General features: G+C 47.4%; 1 protein-coding gene across 1 annotated transcript in view; it reads left to right on the top strand.

The window, feature by feature from the left end:
- The window catches only part of LRIG1 (leucine rich repeats and immunoglobulin like domains 1), a 148,090-nt gene that overhangs the window by 63,010 nt on the left and 66,462 nt on the right, over positions 1-18,618 (top strand). Inside the window, exon 3 of the mRNA XM_006120052.2 lies at positions 8,778-8,849. Coding sequence (XP_006120114.2) covers positions 8,778-8,849 — 72 coding nt within the window. The remainder of the gene's footprint in view (positions 1-8,777; positions 8,850-18,618) is intronic.

Raw genomic sequence — 18,618 nt, 5'->3', positions numbered from 1 at the left:
TGTCGCAGCAAATCTGTGGCACTGGAGGAATGGACCTTCGCAAGGCGTTTCCAATAGTTGGGCCGTGAGCTGGCCAATTCAGGAAAGGGAATGAAGTGAAAAGCTTGGGGTTGGTTTTGCTCGAGTGTCGTTTTCGTTTAGGAAATCCTGTGTAAATGTGATTCCTATTCCTTTGCGCTTTTTTGGTGCATTTGCTCTAGACCATGCTGTCTGACTAAAAGCACACCTTCCTGTAGGCTCCGCTTAACAAGGGATTATGGGAAGGCTGAGGTCAGCCGAAAATTACCGACCTCACCGAATCCTGACCCTAGTTGGGTAATCCATAAATTGTCACAAATATACTAAGTGTTCGCTGTGTCCTAAAACGACGTGGATAATTTGTCAAACTAAAAAGCTCACTTTAGAGGTGGATGACGACAACTCCATGGAGGAATCTAATTTTTTTTAAATATTTTGGTCAGCTTCTCATATTGGAGGGTGTTCTAGTGGCTGCTGGGAGATGCTATTCTGGCGTGTTTCCAAGGCGACAATGAAATAATCGTCACACATTCCTTGTCTCTCAGATTTATTAGGGGGCATTATTAAGGGCCCAAAGGCAAGCTATTCTGCTGCATTGGAAAGATAGAAAATACGGCAAAAGACCACCTTGGCTTAACCACGAGATCTTGCATGATCTAAAAATAAAAAAGGAGTCATATAAAAAATGGAAAGCAGGACAAATTACAAAGGATGAATATAGGCAAACAACACAAGAATGCAGGGACAGACAGGATTAGAAAGGCAAAGGCACAAAATGAGCTCAAACTAGCTACGGGAATAAAGGGAAACAAGAAGACTTTTTATAAATACATTAGAAGCAAGAGGAAGACCAAGGAGAGGGTAGGCCCACTGGTCAGTGAGGAGGGAGAAACAGTAACCGGAAACTTGGAAATGGCAAAGATGCTTAATGACTTCTTTGTTTCGGTCTTCACCGAGAAGTCTGAAGGAATGCCCAACATAGTTAATGCTAGTGGGAAGGGGGTAGGTTTAGAAGATAAAATAAAAAAAGAACAAGTTAAAAATCACCTAGAAAAGTTACATGCTTGCAACTCACCAGGGCCTGATGAAATGCATCCTAGAATACTCAAGGAGCTGATAGAGGAGGTATCTGAGCCTCTAGCTATCATCTTTGGAAAATCATGGGAGACAGGAGAGATTCCAGAAGACTGGAAAAGGGCAAATCTAGTGCCCATTTATAAAAAGGGAAATAAGAACAACCCAGGAAACTACAGACCAGTTAGTTTAACTTCTGTGCCAGGGAAGATAATGGAGCAAGTAATTAAGGAAATCATCTGCAAGCACTTGGAAGGTGGCAAGGTGATAGGGAACAGCCAGCATGGATTTGTAAAGAACAAATCATGTCAAACCAATCTGATAGCTTTCTTTGATAGGATAACAAATCTTGTGGATAAGGGAGAAGCGGTGGATGTGGTATACCTAGACTTTAGTAAGGCGTTTGATACGGTCTCGCATGATATTCTTATCAATAAACTAGGTAAATACAACTTAGATGGGGCTACTATCAGGTGGGTGCATAACTGGCTGGATAACCCTACTCAGTAGTTATTAACAATTCACAATCCTGCTGGAAAGGTATAACAAGTGGGGTTCTGAAGGGGTCTGTTTTGGGACCGGCTCTGTTCAATATCTTCATCAACAATTTAGATATTGGCATAGAAAGTACACTTATTAAGTTTGCAGATACCACCAAGCTGGGAGGGGTTGCGACTGCTCTGGAGGTTAGGGTCATAATTCAAAACTATCTGGACAAATTGGAGAAATGGTCTCAGGTAAACAGGATGAAGTTTAATAAAGACAAATGCAAAGTGCTCCACTTAGGAAGGAACAATCAGTTTCACACATACAGAATGGGAAAAAGCGACTGTCTAGGAAGGAGTGCGACAGAAAGGGATCTAGGGGTTCTAGTGGACCACAAGCTGAATATGAGTCAGCAGTGTGATGCTGTTGCAAAGAAAGCAAACGTGATTCTAGGATGCATTAACAGGTGTGTTGTGAACAAGACACGAGAAGTCATTCTTCCGTACTGTGCTGGTTAGGCCTCAGTTGGAGTATTGTGTCCAGTTCTGGGCACTGCATTTCAAGAAAGATGTGGAAAAATTGGAGGGGGTCCAGAGAAGAGCAACAAGAATGATGAAAGGTCTAGAGAACATGACCTATGAGGGAAGGCTGAAAGAATTGGGTTTGTTTAGTTTGGAAAAGTGAAGATTGAGGGGGGACTTGATAGCGGTTTTCAGGTATGTAAAAGGGTGTCATAAGGAGGAGGGAGAATACTTGTTCATCTTGGCCTCTGAGGATAGAACAAGAAGCAATGGGCTTAAACTGCAGCAAGAGAGGTTTAGGTTGGACATTAGGAAAAAGTTCCTAACTGTCAGGGTAGTAAAACACTGGAATAAATTGCCCAGGGAGGTTGTGGAATCCCCACCTCTGGAGATATTTAAGAGCAGATTAGATAAATGTCTATCAGGGATGGTCTAGACAGTATTTGGTCCTGCCATGAGGGCAGGGGACTGGACTCGACCTCTCGAGGTCCCTTCCAGTCCTAGTGTTCTATGATTCTGTGATTTCAGGATTCTGTTTTTTTTAATTTGTATTTTTAAAATGTCATGTTAAAGCAGCTGTGGAGTATAATTTGGCTGCAGGCCCAGGGTCCACCATCCCACACCGAGAACCCAGTGCGTGCAGCAGTTTGGCTGTGCTTTTACATGGTGCTTGTGCACATATGAATGCTCACATATGTTCTCTCTCTCTAAGGTCAGCAGATTACTTGGTGACTTGTTACATCGGCGTTGTGCTTATTTTTAAGCAATGTGTGGCATCCAGCCAATCAAGTCCCCAGCAATATTTCTGAAGCAAATAAATAACTTACATTTTGCACTTCTGTAGCACCTTCCCTTTTTGTCCATTCTCAGTACCTCATAAATATCGAGCCTCCCACAATCTTATGCAGTCGGTATTCTCCCCAGTGCCAGGTGGGGAAACTGAGGCACTGAGATTTGTGGTTTGGCCAGGCTTACAAAGCTGGGTTGTGGCGGAGGCGACGACAGAATCCAGATAATCCTCAACCAAAATGCTGCCTTTCCTCTGCTGTGTTCCACAACACACAGCTGCCTCCTCACATTGAGTTCTGTGCGTTCTTCCTCCTCTCCCCCATAGCCTGTCCCCTTCCCTTCAACACCTAAGTTTGGTCACTTCCTGCCTGCTCACAGGTCTTGAGATCTTCTGGGGATAGAAGGAAGAGAGGGGCGCCGCTCTGGCTCTGAACCCCGTTCTCTGCATGCATGCTGTGTCTGTGTGCACTAGGGACGTAAAAGGTTAAACGGTAAGCACTAGGCTGACCAGAACGCTTATTGGATAACCTGTGGGACAGCCAACCGTGGCAGATGGGCCTCTGGCTGCTCCAGCTTGCCCCGGTGGGACGGCAGGACTCTGGCCCTGGCTTCATGGGGCCAGCAGGCGCTACCCTGGCCGTTCTGATATGGCCCAGCAGGACTCCGGCCCCAGCTGTGCTGGAGTGGTCCGTCCAGGCAAGCTTGCCAGTGGTTAACCAGTTAAATGTTATAATTTTAGTCATTTAACCAGTTAACTATATAAACCACTATGCATATCCCTAGTATGCATAGATCAGGGGGTCTCCTGGGAGGAGTTGTTGCGGTGAACATTTAATTTTCCACATATGTTTTGTAACCAGGAAATAGTAAGTGTTGAACTTCTCCCAAAATCTCATCTTTTGTTTTCTTAAACGCTTTTCACTAGACGCTCGGAAGAGCAGTGCTGGTTTTGGGCAGGCTCCATTTCAGCTTGACATCAGCCTGGCAACTAGGCTGTAAATCTTCTATATGGGCAGGAAGCAAGAGAGACTTTAAGTTTGCTGAGCTAAAATAGATTTTTGGGGGGAGAGGGAAGGGATGGAGGAAGGATGATAACTCTTCTCAGTTCTCAGCCTGTCGATAACTGGTGTGTCAGTGAATCAAGGGAAGAGTTCAGAGTAAGGATGTGAAGTTGCAGTTATCTGGTTAATCGTGTAGTCGATACAGTTTGTCTCAACTACGTGATTAGTCAATAAAGGCTGCTCTGCAGAGCCGCAGCGGGGGTAGCTCCAGGGGCCGGCTCAAGCCCAGGACCAAACAGTCCTGACTCATGCTGGCTCTCAGAGCCACCCGCGCTGTGGCTGTATTTTAAATGTAGTAATTGCCACCAGGCTCTTACTACATTTAAAATACCGTGGCACAGCATCCCGGACCAGTGCGAGCCGGGACTGCTCAGTTCCAGCTTGTGCTGAGTCCAGCAACCCCCATTCACACCGGCCGGCCCTGTCCCTACTTCAGGTTTAGGGGTGTTACCACCAAAGGAGCCACTTCGCTGTGCTAGACATAAAGGGAGGCTGCCAAATTAAAAATCACACTGGAGTGAGAGAACTGCTTGCATCTTGTTACGAGTCAGTCGGTGCTACAACTGGATGACGATAGCTGAAAAATAGAAGAAGAAAATGGGCTGGAGTCTTAATTGCATTAAAGCTCCTTTACAGCCCTCTGGCAGTTTGAAGGGATCCAACAATGGATGCAATTGAGAATTAAGCCCAGGTCAGGAGGATACATGTGTGTGTGCACCTCTGCATTCCTGCACACATAGCATAAACGCTATTCTTTCCAGTTCACTTTGTGTATTTGACTGCATAAAATAGAGGGAAAAGTTATTGTAAAACCACACAGACTGAAAGGGGGAGCAACTCTTTATAAATGACCAGTTTTCTTGCTGGGTTTGTCTTTTTCAAAACACACAGCTACATGCACCAAAGTGAGCTCATTAATGTGATTTTAATGTGAGATTGCCGTTCCACCCTCCAGTACGCCTGAAGATTTTAGGAGAATGTTAACATTTATTTAATGGTCAAACCAAGTGAATCCTGCTTACAGTTCCATTTTAAAACCAATAGTCTCCATTGGGCAGGGTGGGGGTGGATAGGAAATGACTTCACTAAGCATTGATTTGGCTATGCCATAGACTTCTGATGTGCCTTTGGGTGAGTTCTTCCACTGTGCCTCAGTTCTCCATCTGTAAAATGGGGATAATAATCTTTCCTCCTCCTTCTCATGTTAATAGTTGCTTTGCTCCTTGTGACTGGCTTCCAATGTTGGAGTCCACCTCAAGTTTAGTTTTGAAGCAGCTGCAAGAAAGAGCACCCCCTATATGTGAGACCTTCCTTCATTCCTTTGGAGGGGGAACCAACTGTGGCTGAGTGGTCAGCAGTGTTCCCTGTAAGCTGAGCGTTTGGGTGGTCACCCAGAAGAGATTTAGGAGCTGCCCAGCTGATTAGCAGAGTGCCCACAACTGGCAGTATATGTTTCTTCTGGTGGTGCACATAACAAAATTTATTCTGCACATGAATGCAAAAAATTAGAGGGAACATTGGTGGTCAGGTATTGGTAGTCAGGACATTGGCAGGCTTTTGAATCTGGATTTTTTTTGCTAAGTGCAGCAATGCGTTGGCCTCTTAACCTCACATGATAATCAGAGTCCTTCAGTCTATCCACCGGGATAGTATGAGGAGGGGCAGAGTGGGACTGTATAAACAGGAACCTAGAAAGATGGTAACAAGAGACCCTGTGAAATTCTGCATCATGAGGGGTGGGGGGAAAGGAGGAGGAGGGAGGCGAGGATTCAGTGAGTGCTTTCCTTGCTCTGACTTGGTGGCATGGCTTGAATTGGTTCAGTATGGTCAGGGGGAAGCAGGCAAGATGGCCAAGAAATTAGGTAATTTTCAAGCAGCCAGACAAGCGGCTGTTATAATAATTAATTGACTAATTCACCATACAAACAAGGGCTCTTTAAACTGAGTAAGAGCTGGTCACATGACACGGATCTGCTTTCACTTGGGGAAATGCTTCAGATATTGAGCTGAGGAAGAGATGTTTGTGTGTCTGGTAGCTCAGTTGTAGCAAAACCTCCTTCGTGGTCATTGGCAGTAGAAGGATAGCAGGCAGCATGGCCAAAGCAAATGTTCACTAGATGTGCTACAGATGTGTAAATAGCATTACGTACCTGATTTAAACTTACTGTATTTAACTTTAAAAAAAAAAAAAAGTGGAGGGTGGGGATTAAGGCAACACAAGATTGTACCTTTTTGGAATGACTTGCATAACACTTCTAACATACTGTCATGGCGTTCCTAGGCACGTCCCTGAAGAGAAGTAGGGCTGTAAAGGGTTAACTAGTTACTTGGTAAGCTTGTGCCTTACCAGCCTGCTTACTGGGGTGACCGGTTAACTAGAGGGGGTTCCACGTATGTTTAGTTTAGGAAAGAGAAGACTGAGAGGGGACATGATAGTGGTTTTCAAGAACCTAAAAGCATGTTACAAAGAGGAGGGGGGGGGTGGGAATTGTTTTCCTTGGCCTTTGAGGATAAAACAAGAAGCAATGGGCTTAAACTGCAGCAAGGGGGGTTTAGGTTGAACATTAGGAAAAACTTCCTAACTGTCAGGGTGGTTAAACACTAGAATAAATTGCCTAGGGAGGTTGTAGAATCTCCATCTCTGGAAATATGGAAGAGCAGGTTGGACAGACACCTTTCAGGGATGGTCTAGATGGTGCTTGGTCCTGCCATGAGGGCAGGGGACTGGACTTGATGACCTCTCGAGGTCCCTTTCAGTTCTAGTGTTCTAAGATCTGTGTTCAACCCCCCCTGCTCATGGCCCAGCAGGCCCGGCCTGGCTGGAGCAGCCCGTCTGTAGTGCGGCGGGCCTGGCCGGGTTGGAGCAGCCTCCCGTCATGGGATCATAGTTAACCTGTTAAACGTTTTGCTTAACCGGTTAACTTTTTAACTGGGATTTTACCTCCTTAAGAGGAAGCAGTGTGGCCTGGTGGGCAGAACCACGGGTTTCAGGACAGCTGAATTCTGTTCCCCAGTTCTGGCCCTGACATTCTGGGAGATCACTTGTCCCTCTCGGTGCCTCCGAGACCCCCCCGTCTGAGAAAGCGGGGTAACGGTGGTGACTGCTGCTGAAAAGGGCGTGGCGATCTAGGAGTGAGATGTGCCGGAGAAGAGCTAACTGTGCACTTCGGTCTCAAACAGTGGAACCAAGTGCCTAGTATCTGGCTGCCTACCCAAGAGTCAGAAGAATCGAGTTAATACATCAGTGTCAGTGTTCACAGCGGAGATGATGCCTACTGTGGTGGTAGGGGGGCTGGCCTGGGATTAATCCTGCCAGGGTCTTTGGATTGGCTCTTAAGATGCATTGTTACTCACTGGGTATAAGTGCTCGTAGGACTGTGGTCTGACTCTCTCCCTCCCTCCCTTCTCTTCAGTGGCGCTTCTTCCATTTGTCCCCAGGGAGGTGCTGGCGCACAGACCTGGTCCACACCACATTTTTATGAACTTAACCAAACGATTTTTTTTTTACCCACATGGCTTTGTGATGCAGTCTCTGGCACGGCCACAGTTAAGTGCCTTATCTTACAGTTTATTCCCTTTAAATGATACCACACCACAGGGTTGCACTTGTTAGTTTTGAACTAATCTAGTTAAAATGGTATTAAAAATTGTGTGTAGACAAGTTCTTCAGGGCAGGGGCTTCTGCTACGGTGCCTGGCTAGCACGGTAGGGCCCGGCTTACTGCTGGGGCCATATTCTGCCCTGCGAATAAATACGGTGAGGGTGTCGCCAGGCCGGTGTTCCCAGTTGTCACAGACTCTGGTGGCCCATGAGACAGCTCCCCCAAGGTGTCCGGAGGTTTCATTTCACTGGTGGTGCACGCGTGGTCTGCCTACCATGAAAGATGTGCATCTTCCAGTTATCCCTCAGGTTTGTGTCCCAGAAGTTTCCATGGAAACTGAGCTGGAGTAGGGACTGCATTGTTACCTGCTCGCAGGTTGGTACGGTGTTGGGCGAATGCTTTTCAGTGTGGTGTCTCTGGGATATACACAGGTAACTAGTTACCCGGTAAGCATTACCCTCTCAGCCGGTGATGCTTACTGGGTAGCAGTTAACCAGTTTCCCGGGAGCCGCCCTCCACTCGTGGCCTGCCGCAGGCAGAGGGCGGCTCCAGGTCTGGCAGCCAGTGTGGTGTAACTGGGGCTGGGAGCTGACAGCCAACCGCAGCCCCAGTGCGGGATCCCGCTTAGTTAACTGGTTAAATGCACCAAAAAACCCCAAAACCGCTTAAAAAGCAAGTGGTCCTGTAGCACTGTAGAGACTAAAAAAACAAAACAAATCGCATCATGCGCTTCCGTGGGCACAACCCTCTTCTTCAGATGACTCTGCCCATGCAAGCTCATGATACTATCTCTGTTTATTTTTTGTTCGTCTCTAAGGTGCTACAGGACCACTTGTTTTCTAAGTTGGAGTTTTTTTGTTTTTTGTTTTTGGTTACGTTACACACTTAACCCAGCTACCCCTCTGAGACAGGTTAACCTAGCTACATTTAGCCAAACATTTAACCGGTTAACTGATTAATGGGGATTTTACATCCCTACTCTGGAGTGCGCAAGAGGGGTTTAACTGGACGGGCTTTGGTTAGGAACTTAGGAAGGGCCGCGACTGCCAACACCTGAGTGCAGAAACATTTGACAAAGGATTGGGCTTGTAGGCGAGCCAAGCTCTTGATGACAGGTGATTGGCTGTGTGTGTGTTCCTACAAAACCTGTAGCTCAAGCCAGGCTGAGCTAGTCCATACTTCTCTGTAAGCTGCTTGTTTAAACAATTTCATTTTTGTTTGTTCCAGACGCCTGAATAACAACGAGCTGACAGCAATTCCGGCCCTGAAATCTCCTCCCCACATCGTCTCCCTCTACCTGTAAGTCATCGTCCCAGCATGCTTGTTCTTTTTGCTTTCGGCAGTCTGTTGTCATTCAAGTGTTATGGGCGGAATGCCAGGCACAGGGCAGCCACGGGGAGCCTACTGCCATAGGGTGGCTTTACTTAAAGCCAGAACTCCTGGAGTCAGGAGAACCATAGCTCTTAGGAAATCTCTAGCCTGCATGGACACCGAGAAATTCTGGAAGATCTGACCCCCCGGTGCACCTTAAAAGGCCCAAATCCAGAAGGCAAATAAAAAGAAACCATAATGAAGTGAATAATTACTTTATTAACGAGATCTCGTTACTACTGAGATTTACGTGAAGACGTTAGTACTCTGTCAGAGGGCTGTGCACAGAACTTCTAGTTCAGGGGCACAGAAGCATTTTGGGAGCCATAAGCATTCTGCGAGAGAGTCACCATTGCTATTTGTAGTCAGACCTCATTAGAATAAGGTGACATTCCCTAGGGCTTTGAGTCCAGTAGAGAGAGAACGATGAGTAGGGACATTCAGAACATCTGCCTTTCTATGAGCATTTACGTAACTGAACAGGACATGCATGTTCAGTTAGCACACATTAGTATGAAAGTCTGAAATGGGGCTTCTCAGGTGGGGAGATGTTTCTTTGTCCCTCTTGGCAGGGCTGTGATCACACCTCTGAAAGGTTGTGAAAGAGAAACGTAGTCCACTGCCCAAAACCTGCTTCTTGCTTGCAAAGGCCACATATATACTTACTGCGCCAGAGTTCGATCTTCTGGTATTTGATTTAGCAGGTCTAGTAAAGACCCGCTAAATTGAATGCTGAGGGTGCCCCCGGTCGGCGCCCGTATTCCTCAGTCGTGAGGAGTAAGGGAAGCAGCCTCTCTCTGTGAAGATGGCACCAAGTTCAGCTTAAAGTATGTCGACTCTAGTTATTTACATAGCTGGAGTTGTGTATCTTGAGCTGACCTCCTAGATCTAGTGTAGACCTGGCCTAAGTCAACTCTAAAATTTGCCCAGGGAGTCATGTAAGCAGCTAAATCAGCAGTAAACCCAGCAGCATCCATTCTCAATAGGGTGTAGCCGGCCTGTCAGAACTCCTTTGTGCCTTAGGTTTTAACCTTGGGTTTGCCTCACCTGTATTTACTTTTTTTTAAACAAATGAAACAATCAACAGCCAGCAGAGAGAGGACTGGGCTTTAAAAGGCTGTGAATAAGATTGCCGCTGCAGTCTGCAGGGCTGAGATTTGTGCTGGCAGTGCGCCCTGTTGGTTGGTGAATGCCTCCTCTCCCGTAACCCTTTCCAAGGTCAGGAAGGAGCAATAACTCCTGACTTAGAGCAGTGGTCACCAACCAGTAGATCTTGGAGCCTCTGAGGGGGGATCCCGACTGGTTTGGCAAGAAGGTATCCAGTGCCGGCTCTTCAGTTGCCCCTCCACCCACTGTCATGTTGCTCCTGCTCTCTGCCTTGGAGCTGCCCTCTTCGGAGCCTCCTGCTTGCTGTGCGGGATGTGGGAGGGAGAAGAGCGAGGGCAGTGATGTCAGGGTGTCTCTCCTCCGCCCCACTTCCACACACAGCTTGCAGAGTGGGTTATTTTGACGGGTCTGTGCATTTCATAATTTTTCATTTCTCTCTCACACTTAAATGTAATTCTTTGAGTCGTGAGTTCTAAAATGCCGAACCTGTTGTGGCTGGCGTCGTTATCCCTGTGGTAATTGCTGCTGCTGGATGTGGCTGGCGTGTCCCTGCAGCCCCTGGGAAAGGCAGAGCAGGGGGTCTCCACAGGCTGTCCTTGCCTGCAGACACCACTCCTGCAGCTCCCGTTGATCAGTGGTGGGGAACCGCGGCCAGTAGAAGCTGTGGGCTCTGTGCTTGTAGATGAGGGACAGCACATGGTGCTATAGAGCCATTGCTGTACGGGCCAGCTGCTTTCAGGAGTGGTGCAGGCCCAGGGCAGGAGTAATCCTGCCTTAACCCCACTGCTCCACCACCCAGAAGCTATCTCAGTTAAACGGTGTCCATCCAGAGCCTACTCCCTGAACCCCCGTCCCAGACCTGAACCTCCTCTTGCACCCAGAAGTTAGTGCCCCTGCATCCAACCTTCCCAAAGTTTGCACCCTGGAACTCCTCCTGAGCTAAGCCCAGAGCCCCTCCCACACTCCGAACCTCTTGGCCCAAGGCCAGAGCTTGCACCATAAGCCCCTACTCCAGCCTGGTGAAAGTGAGTGAAGGTGGGGGAGAAAGGGGGATGGAGTGAGCAGGCTGAGGCCTCAGAGAAGGGGTGGGAAGGAGATGGGGCGAGGGTATTTGGGTTTGAGGTAGATCTTAAATTGCACTTAACCACAAGATCACTCTTCCAATTTAACAAGGTTGGAGACCACTGACTTAGAGGATGTATTTTAGAAGGCTTGGCAAGCTCTAATGCTTGTTGTAGATGAAGCATGAGGTAGCTTGGGTTAGCATTGGTGTAACGTTCAAAGGCCACATTAAAATCTTGGAACACTACAGTGAATTATTTTCTCAGAAATTTTATTGCATATGGAGTCATCCAAACCAGTTAGCTACCTTTTATCATCTCCGCAGAGTCTCTGAAGATGCCTCTACATTTACCAGAGGACTTGATGGCTCAGTTTGGTCCAGTAGCACCCGTGTAAATTTAGACTAATCCATTTCATGTGCAGTGGAGCTGTTCTGGATTTCAGTGGCTATAACTGCGCAGAATTTAACACTGAGGGTGTGTCTACACTACGGAGAAGATCGAGGTCGACCTCCTGAGGTCGATCTTCTAGCGTTCGAGGTAGTGTGTCTAGCGTAGCCCCCCAAAACGAACGCTGAGGGCAGCCCTTGCTGACATTATGTACTCCTCATTTTGTGAGGAGCGAGGGAAGCTGACCCCCTGCTCTGGGCGGCATTTCAGAGTGGCAGTGCTTCATGGAACCCGGGGTCCGCGGGAGACCGAGTCCCCCACTGACCGCAGGCTCCATGCTGGCGCTTCCACTTTGAAATGCACAAGAGCCTCCTCTGGGGACTCTTGCACGTTTCAAAACTGGCAGCCCGGGGCCAGAGGGAAGTCCTGCTGATGCCGGGGTCCATGCTTCTGCCTTGAAATGCCCAAGAGTCCCAGTGGAAGAGCCTGCATGGAGCCTGGAGTCGGTGGGACTTCCCACTGGCCCTGGGCTGCACACAGAGTTCCAACGTTGAAATGCACAAGACTCCCCGTTGTACGTTTCAGAGAAGGAATGCGGAAGTGCCTGTCGAGTCGTCGATGGAAATTCCATCGACTAGTAAATTATTCGATATTTAACATCCTGAGCGAGAAGGCCACTATAATGTTACCAATGTTATTTCCTATCCTAGCTAAAAGAGCTGGTGTAGGAACTGCTCTAGGGCCGTTCTGTGGCTCGGATAAACCAGGAGGTCAGTCTGACGCCAGTGGTTCCTTCTGTCCTTGGAATCTGAATCTGTCTTTCTGTGGGTTCTTTAAACACTCTTAAGATTTGGGCTTCTTTTTGCCTGCACTGCCCGTGGCAGGGAGCAGATATTTTCACTGAGTTGCCCACAGTCAGGCGAGCCGACAGTGGTTCCATGCTCCCAGAAGGGGCAGAGCCGGGGCAGATGGCCCTCAGCACCACCCAGACCGCGGCCTCCCCTGTGCTGTTGGTCGTGTGCTGTCCGGGGCTCTGGCAGTGATTCAGAAGGGCCGGGACTCCGAGTGGTCCTTTAAATAACGAGGCCCTGGGGCGGTTGCTCCTTTTGGCCACTCCCTCCCACTGGTCAGCAGGCCTGCCCACAGTAACTCCCAGATGGTTGCTGAGTTCTACATTAACCATAATGCACGTAAATAGTGTCTTCCATTGTGCATTACCTTGCATTTGTAAACACCGGCGTGTGTCTGTTTTCCTTCACATTAGACGCTATTCTGCTTTTTCCACCAGTGTCGGTACTGCTAGGTGACTTCCCTCCAGGGCCTGCGACGCTGTGAATACAACCTTGCTCTGCTGATGCAAATTACATTTATATTACTTAAAGCAAGTGCAGAATAAAGTGAAGAAAGTTGGCTCTGTTCCTGCCCTTCCATTAAGCTGTGTAAAAATATGTAAGCAGAACTCCCTCCTGGTCTCAGCTCAGTTGGAGGAACTTAGGTTAAAATTGGCAGCCACATCCCTCCTTTTTTGGCAGGAGGTGAGTGTGGTTTTTATTTGCAATACAGCTCCTTTGAAATGAGGATGCTAAGATTTAGTTCTCAGATTTAGTGTCCTTTTGCACACACTAGGCAGGTTCAAAGCACACTTCTGTTACCACCACTCCTGGCTCCCTGGAGAGCATCCACTAAATGAGTCAGCAATCCTTTCGAGCTACCAGAAGAGTGAGAAGGTGCTGGCTTATACCTTAACTGTTGTGGGTTGAAAGTTTGCATATAAATTGCCAGCTTTCTCCAAATGCCATCCATCAATGACTCCCACTACTTAGAGTTGTGTGGCTCTCTGCAATAAGAATCTTATTGTTTTGTCCGTTTAGGAGAATCTTGCAGGCAATTGCATTTCATTTTAGTTTTTATCCCAGGCAATAAATGATCTAAAACAGTGTTTCTCAACCTTTATTTTAAAAAAAAAAAAGTACCTCTTTAAAAAAAAAACAAAAAAACCCCTCAATTATAAGTACCCCCAGTACCTACGGTTTTCAGACACACAATTTTTTTTTTCTATCATTGCAACACATTTGTTTGAACTACTTAATTGTAGCCAGGTGGGCAATGACATTTTTGGGTGTGTAAAGTACAAAAATAATAAAATGCTGTAAAATTTAAAACAAAAATTCAGTTTTCTCCAAATTTCAGTTGTTGATGTCCCCTCCTCCCCAGACTTCTCTCGAGTACCCCTAAGGGTACTTGTACCACTGGTTGAGAAACACTGATCTAAAACAAGGTTTAAACTGACCTCTGTTAATGGATGCTGCTAACAGATTGATTAACTATTAAGAATAGAGGATCGTGAGAAGAGACATTCTCCATCCCTTGGAATCTTTAAATGAAAGAGATGCTGCAATTCAGCCACATGTTATTGGGCTTCATGCAGGAATCAGTGGATTAAATTCTTTGGCTAATGTTATGTAGGAAGTCGGACTTAGATGATCTAGCTTCAAAATCTGTGAATCCATAATTGGGGATGTTGCACATGCCAAACCCCAAGTGAAAACTCAGGATTAAGATGGTCATTTTGTCCTGTAAGAGAGAAACTGGTCTGCGTTTAAATGTGTTGCACAGTAGTGTGTTCCTGCTTTTAAAGGAAAATAAATATTCCTGGTTTTTTTAATGTCTATAAACATTTGGAGTGTGTTTACCTCAAAAACCTCTCAAATTGTACACTGCCTCAGTCCAAATATTTTCCAGAAGCACATGAGTGTATGATAAGAACAATACTGTCATTCTGACAACCCTTTTGAATGGATGAAGGAGCTAATTTTGCCGCTCTGCCCGTCTAAATTGGTACGGGGGAGGCATGTAACTGTCCGTAACACGGTGAACGTCTCTAAAGCTATGTCTGCGCCATATGACTTTATCTCACAGCTGTATTGACAGCTATGTGGCTAAATTTCAGGCGCTGGCAAAAAACGTATACCCCATATGAGTGGCAGTTTGCGTTGTTGCATGAGAGCACCTCTGCCGACAAATCACTGTGTACGCTACACTAGTACTCACCGTGACTGTTTACACTAGTACATGCTGGGGCAAGGCTTTTGTCCTTGGGAGGGGTGGCTGGGGTTTAAGCACCTGTGAAGGACAAAAGGTTTGTCGCTCAATTATCAGTATAGAGAAAGCTTCAGACGCTCACTACAGAATTAACACTGGCACTGTACAACGCTGTAACTTTCTGGCTTGGTTGTGTGGAAAAAACGCCTCCCGTCCACCGAGCGCAGCGACAGCGCTGTAAAGCATCAGTGTGAAGCCAGCGACAGCGCTGGGAATGGTACTCCCAGCTTTGTTACCTACTCCCCTGACCGGTGGTTTACGTAGCACGCTGGGAGATCTCTGCCCATGCTTGTCCCGTGACCACACTTTTCAGTTGAAAGTAGAGAATCTTCAAATGTGATGTGTTGGGTACGTTTTCAGGAGTTACGCGTTTACACACGGAGGATGAGGGAGGCAGCAGCATGGGGGCGGGGCTTTCAACTATAAAGTGTAGATGGAGCCTGAAGCAGTGGGTAAAACTGTCCATGGCCAAGAATGTATAAAAGTGACTCCTGATTTTGGGTGACTCTTTGCTTTTAAGGCACCTGGTTTCCAGAAGGCGGGCTCAGGACTTTCTGAAAATCACGTTTCTCACGTGTCTGACACCGAGCCCCCGGAATCACGTCTCATTTCTGGCAGTCTTGGCCCATGTATTTTATGGCAGAAATGAAATCATTAGAATGAACTGTGCCCCATCTGTGTCCATTCCATCAATAGGTTTTCCCAAAGGACCTCATTCCAATCCTTTATAGTTTACACAGACTTGTTAAGTTTATCTGTCTGGTACAGGATGGATACCAAGGACAGCTTTTCCTGCTCCTTTTCTGATGTAGACCGTTCGTGCTGGACCTGTTACAGTCTTCTGCCTCAGGAAAGTTTATCCAGGCTGGTACAGGTTGAACCTCTCTAGTTCGGCACGCTCTTATCCAGCAACATCCATGGCCTGGCTTGATTTTAGTTAGCCACTTACTATAGGTGTGGCCAAGTTCCCCACTGTCCCATGAAGTTTGTTTACAGCGCCCAGTCCTGGCTCTCAGTGTTCTGTGCTGTTATTTAGCTCTAATTTACCCCTAAATGTCTTTATAGCCCAGTAAGCAGTGGAAGGGTTGGTAATGCTGCTAAACAATATTGACCTCCCGTGGTCTGGAAAATTCTCTGGTTTGGCACCAGTGAGGTCCCGAGAGTGCCGGACTAGAGAAGTTCAACCTGTGCTCTAATGAGTATCTCTAATTAGGCTCACTTTTGGAAATATGAGCGTGAGTGGAAACAGGATTAGTTGGAACAGGATTCCTGTAGCACAATCAAGCACTGGAGAGTTAGCAGATGCCTGAGTTAAGACTGTCCCGTGTGTATGTGCACTATGAGAGATTATTTGATAACATACCCTCCCTCCCCACTGCACTCCTACATCATTAATTAAATGTGTACAGCCTAAATACTAGTATTTCCTAACTTTTGGCTTTGCAACCCTTAACTTTAATCACAGTATAGGTCCTGTGTGTCAGATCTGAACTTCACTGGCTTACAGAGAGGACTGTATTTCATCCACCACCACCACCTAATTCTTGCAGTGTTCATGTTACCGTGTTCCCGGGTACGTCTAGACTACAAGCCTCTTTCGAAAGAGGCTTTTTCGAAAGAATCTTTCGAAAAAGCCTCTTTCGAAAGACAGCGTCAAGACTGCAACCTCTTCTTTCGAAAAAGTGAGCCGCTTTTTTGAAAGAGCACCCAGGAAGTCTGGATGCTCTGTTTCGAAAAAGCCCTGTTTGCATTCAAGAACGCCTTTTTTTGAAAGAAAGCTTTTGAAAAAAGGTGTTATTCCTCGTGAAATGAGGATTACCGCCATCGAAAGAAAAGCCGTGTTCTTTCGATTTAATTTAGAAAGAACGCGGCTGTAGTCTAGACGCAGGTGAAGTTTTTTCAAAAAAACCCTGCAGTCGAGACACAGCCCTCATGTGACCGTGGTCTTAAATGGAAAGTTATTGGGCAGGATGATTCTGAAACCATGCTGGAAATCTTCAGGTGTTGGCATCTGGTAGCAGTGATGCAAATAAATCACATGCCATGAAATTAGCAATGCCCATAACTGGTGGTGGCACAGATACATTTTAATTTGGTTTTTAATATTTACAGAACAGCCAATTCGTTTGCCTGGAGCTTTGAAAATTTCACCAGAGCAGTTCATCTCCAGCAAGAGCGAACCTAAGGGACTTGGTAAAGCTTTTAATAGAACAGTGTGGGAGGGGAAAAAAAGATCTGCATATGAGTTACCAAATAAAGACAGCACCAGACACTAAGTGCAAACTTCTGTTATGCTAGAACACCAGAGCCAGAAAAGTCCGCTTTTAGGGCCAGAGCTGATGTATGTCCGGCCTGACTCTGAAATGACATTGGAGTAGCAGAACAGAATCTGTCCCCTCCCTCCTGCAGCAGTTGTAATGCTGCCGCCGTTCTTGGTTTTGAAGGTTGGAGGAGCGATGGCAGGCTGTTCTCATTTGCGTGCTCTCTGCTGTGGGACGCCTTTACAAACAGGCTGCTGGAACTGAGAGCGTTAACTCTTGGCACTCCAGCGAAGGCCTCTTTACTAGTGTGTGTCTGCCTCTTTACCTGCTGTGTGTCTGCGTGAGGGGGGGAGGGGAGTGCAGGGCTGTGTGGCAGAGCTAGTTTTGAGTCCTTTTTGATGAAGCCATGGAACGAAGGGCAGAATGATTGAGAATGCAGAACTCACTGTGGACGGGGTACCCTGCCTGTTGAGATGGAGGGTCTAGAACAGGGGGTTGCGACCCAGCACTGGGTGGCGGAATATCAGGTGTGGGGTCTTGTTTCTTTAGGGGGATCAGATGACCAGAGAGAGTGATAAGGCAGCTCCTTGCCTGTCCTGGCACTGCAGACTGTGGTGCCCCAGAATTGGCCGGCAGCAGGCCTGGCTCCTAGATGAGGGAGAGCGCACAGGGCTCCGTGCACTGCCCTGCCCTAAGCACTAGCTCCGTGCTCCTGTTGGCTGGGAACCTGCTGTGGGCTGCTTCTGGGCACAGCACAGTCTGTAGTGCCAGGAGAGGAAGGAATCTTTTGTATTCATGCCCATCAGGATGAGTGTGTGTGTGTGTGTGTGTGTGTGTGTGTGTGTGTGTGTGTGCGCGCGCATGTATATGCAACCACACTTAAGTTGTGACCCTCAGCATGTGCTGTGAGTATCATTGTGGCCTCCAGGGCTCCCAAAGTTGAGTAGCCCTAGTATAGAGCAACGGTCTTGGTGGTAATGGAGTCAGGAGCGGCCTGAGAGCCTAGGTGAACTAGGCAGTTGCCTACAGCACTGCTGGCCCGGGCGCCCGATAATGACATCACGGAGTGCCGGGGCACCCCGTGATGATATCACGGCCATTGACGGCCGTGCAGGCGGGGGCGCTGATCGCGCCGCCTGCCTGGGGCGCTAGCTGCCACAGCCAGCCTCGGGCCGCTCCTGACTGGAGTGTAAAGACTCAAAGCAGTCGAACAGAATGATGTTCGCAAATATAAGACTACCCCATGCCAAGGCTGAAACCTCCCGTGTTTGGTAGTTCAGGGGTTGATGATTTTTTTTCTGGACAGTTCGGATTAGCTGAGAGGAAGGCTGGTTCCCTGGGCTGAAGGAGACCGCAGATCAATTCCCTCCTCTGTCACAGACTTCTTATGTGACCCCAGGCAAGTGACATAAGTCTTAGGCTAAGTCTACACTGGCACTTTATAGCACTGTAACTTCCTAGCTCAAGGGTGTGAAAACACACACCTCCCTTGCACGCCTGCCATGGCGGAAGTGCTATAAACTTTGAAATGTGGACAGAGCCTGAGTCTCTCTCTGCTTCAGTTCCCCTGTCGCTGTGTCTACATTGGCGTGATCTTGCGCGAAAGCAGATACTTTTGCGCAAAAACTTGCTGCCTGTCTACACTGGCCGCGAGTTCTTGCGCAAGAACACTGACATTCTAATGTATGAAATCAGTGCTTCTTGCGCAAGAACTCTGATGCTCCACTCAGGAATAAGCCCTCTTGCGCAACTGTTCTTGCGCAAGAGGCCAGTGTA

This window comes from Pelodiscus sinensis, chromosome 11, assembly GCF_049634645.1.
Source record: "Pelodiscus sinensis isolate JC-2024 chromosome 11, ASM4963464v1, whole genome shotgun sequence".
In the NCBI taxonomy this organism is placed as follows: Eukaryota; Metazoa; Chordata; order Testudines; family Trionychidae; genus Pelodiscus; species Pelodiscus sinensis.
Note: the sequence above shows the minus strand (reverse complement) of the source record. Positions and strands in the feature narration are given on the sequence as shown.